Consider the following 9236-nt stretch of genomic DNA (forward strand, 5'->3'; position numbering starts at 1 on the left):
AAAAAATAAAGAAAATTATTGACAAAAAGGATATAAGAAGAGAAGGGATGCCATGTGACGAGCTCTTATTGTTTATGCGTGAACCCAAAATGATGCAAAAAAAAAAAAAAAAAATCGTAAATAAACAATCATATAATCGAATACAAAGATTTACATGGTTCGATAAGATTACCTATGTTAACGTACCTTTGGCCCTACTATCTCTTAACAGCCCTTCCGGAATCAACCCACTTATGCATCTCATTAAAGGGCATTTCGATCCTAAATCTGATCAAGGAATGACAACATCATATGCAGGTAGCATGACTCCTCGATCTCCGTCATTGCCTCCAAGGACCAGCCCTATAAAGTTTTCTATTTTGTTTTCGTTTTTCATTTTCTTCGAACGAAAAGGTTTTAAATTCAGTTCTGAGCAAGATATTAATAGGAACAAAGAGAAAGCAATGGCAGGATTGACGGGTGAGCTAACTCTAAATCAATGCTGAAGCTCAACAATATAATAGGAATCGAAAGATTTTAAAGGTATTCATGCAATGATAATAGTAAGGTTGCTTCATTGTGATCAAGTGGTAAGTCAAGAAACAGCAGGATTTTAAAACATGACGACAATTGGCGATTCTGATCCGGATTGGATCAAAATCGTTCTGAATCGGTGCTCAAGAACCCTATAATCGATCCTCAGATCTAAAAATAGAGAATTTCTAGGGATTTAGGTGTGAATTAACCATGTCAGATCGGTGGCAATTGAGATTATCTCATTATCACGATCAAGTCCGATCCGAATCGATTCCAAATTCTTAAAAGCATGATAACAGCCTCTCCTTCAAGCAAGGGTAAGACTGGAATGGAGATCGAAGAGTCAAGCTCCCTGCAGATGATAACATCAATTTTTTATATCGAAGAGTTTAAAGAATATGAAATCGGATCAGGAATAATAGAAAATAATACATTATATAAAGTAATGATGAATTGCGGTTCAAGGCAACCGTACCGTTGGTGGAGAACGAACCTGTGCTAACTGATTTTCGACCTGGATCTAGTTCTGTTTTGTACCAGGTTCAAGAATAGGTTCTGGTATAGAACAGAACTGGAACTTATCTCATGCGTGGCCATGGTTTGGGGCCATAGGTGTGATTAGAAGATATTTATATGCTGCTGGAATACTCTGTGGAGGCTTTCTTAGCAAGCAAGTTTCTGTTTTCTGTTAGGAGTTGTTTCTAATTTGGGGATTTTCTATTTTGTACACTTTCTAATTTGTTGTTCTTAGTTGTCAAGGATATCTCAATACATGGAGAGTTACTAAACATGTATTAATGTTTCCAAATTTGTAAGGGAGAGTATTCTCTGTGGGGAAGCGCAGGGGCCACATATGTGCAACGGCCAATGAGAGCATGCATTGGCATCTTGGGGGTGAAATTTTCACCTTTCATGGGGACATGACGGTCATTTCGCTTCCCACTGTGTCTGAGCGAGGCATGTGCCTCCCAACCACACATAGAACATTTTCCCAATTTATAAATAAAAGTAGGGGGAACCATGCCCGATGATTTTGGCTATTGAAAAAAAATCTTGTGTCCTCTATGTGAGATAGTGAGATGCATGCTCCTATAATCCAATTATTATTGTCGGCTTGGTCGCCCTATTGGTGTCGTCTTGCATAAAGTCCCCATCCAACACCTTGGATTGCCTTAGATGTCGTGACAACTATGACCTTATCCTGTGGGCTGCATCTAAACACACACTTATTCATAGGTTAATCAGATTGCATTACTAAATCAAAGTTTCTAAAATGGAAGATGTGGGCTGCATCTAAACACACACTTATTCATAGGTTAATCAGATTGCATTACTAAATCAAAGTTTCTAAAATGGAAGAAGTCATGTCACAAATTGAGTCCACCAAATTGGTGACTCTATTTCATTGGATCTTGGTCTAATTTTATCCTAAAAATTAACCTGAAAAATGAATAAGCAGTACCCATGCTCAAGTTTTGACTTATTAATATGAGAAAGAGAACACTATCTGGTCATTGCGGTACGTAGTCTCAGCACTCAGGGCCATGCAAAATAACTGGCTCGCCCTCAAGATTTTACGGCTTTCCATGGAACACGATGATCATTTTGCGTGATCTTATGTCTAGGTGTAGGGGTCGCACACTGAATGTGACCAGATAGCATTCTTTTTCCCTTCTAATATAAAATATGCCGAAGGCAGATCAAAACTAAGACTATTATTACAATTATTGTGCCAAAACTAATGCTAAAAAAATAACTAGATACAAACTCATACCCTGAACTCTTTAAGGGTTTGGGTGTTCTTGAAAGACTGTCGTGGAGTTATTCTTGTAGTTGAGACTTGGCTCTTTTTAGTGACAAAAGGAAAGTTTTTATGGAAGGGAGTTATTCTTGTATTTTGGGACTTATCTCTTTCAAGTGAAATCCTTGGAAGCTTCTTCCTTTAATGGCATGAGCGTAGGCACTAGGCCCAACTCCCAAGTGCTCAACAACACAAGTGGGACATCTCATCTTTAAGAAAAGGACTTATCCGGAAGATAAAGAATCTGTAAGAAAGGAACAAAAAGAGATCCTTCTCAGTATGAGTTTATGACAATCAGACCACGACAGTAGTGACTAAGCCCCTGTTTGTTAAAGTAAATTGAAATGAAGAAGCACGAAACAAGTTCCTAATGGAACCTATGATGGTTCCTAATAGAGCATCTGAGAGAGCATTTTATCAAACGATAGATGATGTCGATAAAAAAACATGTGAGAACCACAATATAGTGAATAGGCTTTTATACAAATTTCATTATACATTTCTCACTTAATAAACAATGGGGTTCACTTTGACAGATTAGGATCGTCTTCAAGGATCCCAACGCCCAGGGTGCTACTAGGGGGCATCCAGCGGCTGAGCTATGCCGCACACATCTCGATTGTGCTGCTAGGGGGCATCCATAGGTATGAAAATAGTCAAGAAACATATGAAAATGCTTAGAGTATATTTCAAATACGGTTTTGAGGCATTAAATACTATAAATAGGTAATATATATAATATGGGAAAGCGAGCGGTACTTGGTCGCGTGCTGCGTTCAGACACAAGTAACACGCGAAGTGACCGACGTGCCCCCATGGAAAGGTGAAAATTCTTGAAGGTGGAACATTCATTTCCCAAGGCCCTGTGTCTGGAGCGCAGGGGCTGCACACCGCATACAGCTAGGCAGTGCTTTTTCTCCCATATAATATATCATGTATAAAAAGGAGAACAAAGTATGACGAGGCTAGTGCATTCAATTGATTGTGTATGAAAGATGAAATTTCTTGCATGTACTAATACCAAAAAATTTGTCAATTTTAGGATTTAAATGTACACATCATTGCAAAAAAAATCTAGTTTAATGCAATCATTTTAAGTTGTTTTTTTACTAATCTAGTGATCTATTGTTTTAAAAAAAAAAAAAAAAAACATTGAAAATCAATAATGATAAAAAAATTCAAAAGTTTTGATAGATTAAATCAACACTTTGTTTGTAAATTTGGTTTCTATCCTCTGATTGCAGACTTTTTAATCCTAAAAGATGATGAAAACAACACTATTAGAGCACATTTTTCCACAGAGACAAGGAATCGAGTTGATTTTGCCAAAAAAAAAAAGATTAACATGTCTTATAGGAACTCTATGTAAGTGCTTTGGAGTCACGAATTGTGTTCTATAGTTTGTAAGAGATATTCCATCAAGTGTATCAATAGGTATAATACCATATCACTATATCAGGTCACGTATTGACCTGATACAATTGATACAAATTTTTTTAGATGTTGTATTGATACCGTATCAAATAAGTATTTTAAAGATACAATATATATCAATTAATATCAGTGGGTACAAAAGGATACTTAAAACTTGTTCTGCTCACGTGTCTGGTTTAAGTCTGAGAGGAATTGGTCAAGTGGTAAAACAAAGGTTTTAGAAATGCCATATCACCCACCACTTAGACAAAAATAAGTGATCTTTTTTGTTAACCTCTCTAAGCGGGCTTGTGTGAAATTTTTTTTGCCATAAATAGTCTTTTTGGGTAAAATACTCAACAACGAAAAAGGTTAGGGATCCACAACAATTTGCATTTACAAGAGAACACTTGAAAATTGGTTTTCAACATATACCATACGTTGAAAAGGAATATTTGTTCGAAATAGTCTATTAAATTTGACATGTGACCTATCTTAGAAATATCTCATTTATCTAGGGCCTAAGTTTGTCAATTTAGAACCAAAAAAAAAAAAAAAAAATCGTTAAAATTCAGATCGATTCTGGATTTGAAAAATGGTATTTCTTTTGGTTCAATTTGGTTTTGGTTTCAGATTAAAACCGTCAATTTAAATTGAACCGGACCAGTTTACACAGAAAATTTGAATTAACTACAGATTGGGGAATGGCATGTTCCACAAGCAATTCAAACACAAAATGTGAATTGGCTAAATATTGGGACCATGAAAAAATCCAAGCCAAGATAACCTCAAGGATAAGCAATCTTTGCCTTTCAGATTCAAATTCCAATGGCGTAATATGAAAGGGATTGGGGACAACAGCATTGGACAAGTAATCAAAGCTAAGCCGAAATGCATGCTACCTCACAACTCCTACTCCAAACCCTTCTTTGATTCTTTATAATCCTTTTCACTGGCCACTGATTATGACCTCTCTATGTGGGACTTCTCAATTCTTTCAGCCTTACATTCCAAAACCTCAAACGACCTAATCTTATCTCTGTCTGCTAACTCCCTTCCCATCAGCCTACAGTGAGAAACCAGTCAAGCAGACAAGCGAGTTGAATTTGAACCTATGTGATGGGATTTTTTAATCTATATTATATACTATGAGGGCGATGTCTTTATGCGTGTCGGTGTGGATTGGGTTCTTCAAGCGGGCCTTGGTTCTATCATCTGGCAAGAAAGATAGGGTTGTGATTTTGTGGATAGGTGGATCGTAGAATCTTCTCTTACTCACATGTCAGGTTTTATCGTGATTGGAGTTGGTCAAATGACAAAATTAAGTATTGAAAAATTAAAGTCTAAGATGACGGTGAGTGGCTCAGCCTAGAAAAACATGTAAAGATAAAAGACATCACTCCATCTCCAATTCTATGTTGCTATTTAATTTTTAAAACAAATCAATGAGAAAAAGAGTCTATTTCTTCCAATTTAAAGGGACAATTTATTCCCACATGCCTTCACTTGGAAGTACACCAACATATTCTGTGTTTTGTATTGGCACATGGAAAAATGATCTTGAAATTGTGATGGTTGGATGTTTAGGAAATGATGTGATTTTATCATATGTTGAAATTTTATTTTGTATTATTGCTTATAGTTTAAACTACAAAAGAAGGAAAGAGAACCATACCAGTAAGATAATAAGAAATCATAATCTAATAATCTATGAATAGATAGTTCCTTCTTTATGAAGTATACAAATTCAGTATTGCCTTGTGTATTAACTCGGGTCATAACTTCCCTCGACTCCTGAGTCTTATAATTTGAGGTATGACACCAATTATAGAGCGGTAGTCAATTCCAACCACAACAATGCAGGCCAGAAAACTACTGACTTCAAGGCTGAAGACCATCTTAATGCCCTTAGCGGTTCCTGGGCAATGTCTTCATTGATGTCGCCAAGCCCAAGAAGATGAATTATCTTCCGGGAAAAGAGAACGCTACCTGGGCATGTGTGATGTGCTATCTCTATGCTCAGACACATAGGTGGGCAAAATGACCACCACACCCCTAAGAAATTCCACTTTTCCATGAGAGCGTGACAGCCATTTTGCTTGCCCGTGTCTAGGGCTCTGGGCGCAGGGGAAGCACTACGTATGCTCCCAGGTAGCATTCTTTAACCCTTTTCCTAATTTAGCTCAGGTAAGGTAACCAAAATGTGATATAGCCTGGGCAAGTTTCATATCTTATTTTGGAGAGAGAGAGATTGAAAACAAAAAACCAAAAGCTAAACTTGCAAAGAACGAAACATTTCAACCTCAACAAATGAGAAGTTGCTTCAAAAGTGAAAACCAATGTAATTACAGCAACACCATCCCGAACCCCAACCCACCATGAAGAACTAACAATACACAGTTACATAAGAGAAACATGTGAGGAAAAAAGAAAGAAAGAAACGATTAACCCACCTTCCTCCACCCATCATGTAAATATATGAAGGTAAAACTAATGAAAAAAAGGCTGCCACTATCCAGTGGGGAATGAAAAAAAAAATGCCCAGTCGATTCTTAATGAGAAGAATTAAGCCCATCCGAAACCTTGATTCAATGAAACCACCAAAAAACCCAAATTAAACATGCTTAAAATGGGCATAGCAAATGATCCTCTCTTCAGTGCAGAAGTGAGGGATGTGGTTGGCCCAATCCAACTCAGTTGGTTTGCCAGGCTGATCCAACATCCAATTCGTCAACCAGATCAGGCTGCAGATCCTCTTCTTGGCCAATGCTGGAACGTCGAAGCTCTTCAATCCGCCGGGTCACCTCAACCATTGATGGTCGCTTGTCGGGATACTGAGCACAACAATCTATTGCAAGCTGTAGGAGCTGAACCATCTCTTCCTCCACATTCTGGTTCCTCAGGAGCTCAAGGTCAAACACCTCTGATGTCCACTCCTCTCGCACTACCGACTGTACCCACCTTGGTAGATCAACTCCGTCTTCATTCATGAGGGCATGCGTTGGAGGCTTCCCTGTCAACAGTTCCAACAGAAGGACACCGAAGCTGTAGACATCTGCCTTTTGTGATACCTTACGGGCATCCGTCACCTCAGGTGCTCGGTATCCTGCAACACGATTTGGGGTGGAAGTAGGGCCAACAAGGTGTGCAAGACCAAAGTCAGATACACGGCCATCATAGGATTTGGTGAGGAGGATATTGGACGACTTGATGTTGCCATGCGAGATGCTGGATCCCCTCGCATGGAGATACTCAATACCACGGGCAGCTCCAAGAGCAATGCCAGACCTGGTAACCCAATTCAATGGAGTCCTACCTGCTCCTCTGTTTCCTGTAGTTGTGAGAGAAAAGAGAATTTAAAATATAAAAAAAACAGAAAAATTGTAATCAGGCAGGCACACACTGACTCTGCTCTCATAAGTTCATTTTCCGTTTTTCTATCACTGTTTGAGGGGTTTCTTCCCATTTAACACGGTTGAGACAAGTTCTAAGGGTCTGACTTGAATCAATTTGTTTCAAACTCAATTGAGTGAAGGTTGCAGATGAATGAGGAATAGCATGCAATTACACAGCATACATCAAGAGCATAGTAATACCGGAAGCAACAATGAAGCTAGAGCAGAAACAACTAAAGTTTCCATTGGTAATACAATCCAAAAGAATGTATACTGAGAAAAAACAAAAGATCCATTAGCCAAGAAAACCGCAAAAATTCTAGGCATGGATGGAGGATAATATTCAAGCAGTAAAGTGTGGTAAATTCAAACTAGATAAGTTATCGCAAAACTTAGGGGGGCCAGGATCTCTGAGCTTCTAGCAGATTTTTACGTAATGTAGGCACACAGAACAATCTCAATTAAACAATTTGAGCAGAAAATTTAAAATTAGCACAGGGGGAAATAAAAAAATCATATAAAAGAAAAATGAGGCACAATAAACAAACATCTCGCAGAGATCATTAAAAATGAAAACCACAACTAAAAAAAGGGAACTAAAATCAGAACTAAAAAACACTAAAAGCAGAGCAAGATGCAGTAAGGTAATGAAAAGAAGAAGGAGGAAAGTCTCACCATGCAATAGTGCAGAAAGACTACCCATAGCCATGTAATCGTAGACAAGGAGCTTCTCGTCTTTGCTGTAATAGTAAGCCCTGAGCGGGACCAAGTTTTCGTGATCCATGGATCCAACAGTTTCAATCTTCTCCCTGAATTCCCTCTCCGAAATGGTTACGTCCTTGAGCCTCTTAACAGCCAGAACCGTTCCCGTCTCCAAAACCGCCTTGTACGCCGTGCCAAACGTTCCCTTCCCCAAAACCTCGGCCGAAGCCCTCAAAAGATCCTCCAGATCGAAAACCCTAGGAGCATTTCCAAAGAAAATAAGCTTCTTATTCCCACTACCGTTCATGTCCACCTTCGAAGCTGTTGCCACTGTCGTGGTTGCGGCTGTTGCCGCAGCAGCTGCAGAGGGAACAGCACTGCTACTAAAACTACCATTTTCTCTCTTCTCACCCGGCATCTCTACTTCAGGCCCCTGCTTAACTGAAGCAATGTCTACCGATCTCGTCTTTCCACTACTCTTCTTCCGGCACAAAATGAACATAATGAGAAGAATCAACAAAAACCCAATCACGGATCCAATCGCAATCCCTGCAATTGCTCCTCCCGATAACTTCTTTCCACTACCGCTGCCGCCACCGTCCACCCTACTCATGGGCGGCGGTGCCTGGCCAGGACAAGCAAGGAGCGGACCGCCACAAAGTGAATTCCCGAGGAACGCATTGGCACTCTTTCCACTTAGGCTTGACGGAATTGAACCGTTCAAGTGATTATACGAGACATTGAACTGGACAAGACTCTTGATTTGTGGTAGATTCGGTAACGAACCATTGAGTTGATTGTTCTCCAAATAAAGAGTCCCCAACCTGGTAAGGTTGTTGAAATCCGGCGAGATCTCTCCAGCAAAGTTATTCTGGGCGAGGTTCAGGCGAACGAGGTTGTAGAGACCGAACAAGAAGTTAGGGATCTCACCGGAGAAATGGTTACCCTGCAAGTAGAGATTCCGGAGGTCAGTACAGGCGGCGAGATCCGACGGGAGTTGACCGGAGAGAGCGTTGAAACGGAGGCTAAGGGTGCGGAGGTGGCTGAGGTTGCCAAAGATACCGGTCGGGATTTCACCGGTAAGTGCAGAGCCGGGGAGGCGAATGACGGTAACGCTGTTGTTCGCACACTGTACACCCTGCCATGTGCATGGTGTCGGTGAGCTCTGGTTCCACGGAATATACTTGCCGACGGCGGCTTTGAATGCTAGAAGTGCTGCCTTTTCCGACGCAAGATCTGGTTTTCCGAGAGGAAGCAAAACCAGTAAACAGAGAAAAACCAGACAATGAGACAACGCCATTGGCGTTTTCGCAAAGCCACAACCACTCTCTCTCCTTAAACAGCAGTTTTCATGACCACCATTTCTCCCCCTCCTCTTTCACACAGTCCACGCTGAGAGTGAGAGAGAA

At 40.0% G+C, this 9236-nt stretch overlaps 1 protein-coding gene across 1 annotated transcript; it reads right to left on the reverse strand.

The window, feature by feature from the left end:
* Positions 1-6267: 6267 nt before the first annotated feature.
* LOC122655548 (probable inactive receptor kinase RLK902) lies at positions 6268-9236 on the reverse strand. Its single transcript, XM_043849742.1, has 2 exons — positions 7801-9236; positions 6268-7061 (listed from the first exon to the last, which is right to left on the reverse strand). The coding sequence occupies exons 1-2, from the start codon at positions 9125-9127 to the stop codon at positions 6424-6426; spliced, it is 1965 nt and encodes a 654-aa protein (XP_043705677.1). The 5' UTR covers positions 9128-9236; the 3' UTR covers positions 6268-6423.

This window comes from Telopea speciosissima, chromosome 3 (genome assembly GCF_018873765.1).
Source record: "Telopea speciosissima isolate NSW1024214 ecotype Mountain lineage chromosome 3, Tspe_v1, whole genome shotgun sequence".
NCBI classification, from domain to species: domain Eukaryota; kingdom Viridiplantae; phylum Streptophyta; class Magnoliopsida; order Proteales; family Proteaceae; genus Telopea; species Telopea speciosissima.

Excerpts from the sequence above, each read along its gene's own strand:
- LOC122655548 (XM_043849742.1), bottom strand. The coding sequence starts at position 9,127 with ATGGCGTTGTCTCATTGTCTGGTTTTTCTCTGTTTACTGGTTTTGCTT. Across the intron at positions 7,062-7,800 it reads TCTTTCTGCACTATTGCATG|GAAACAGAGGAGCAGGTAGG; the intron begins GTGAGACTTTCC and ends TCACAACTACAG.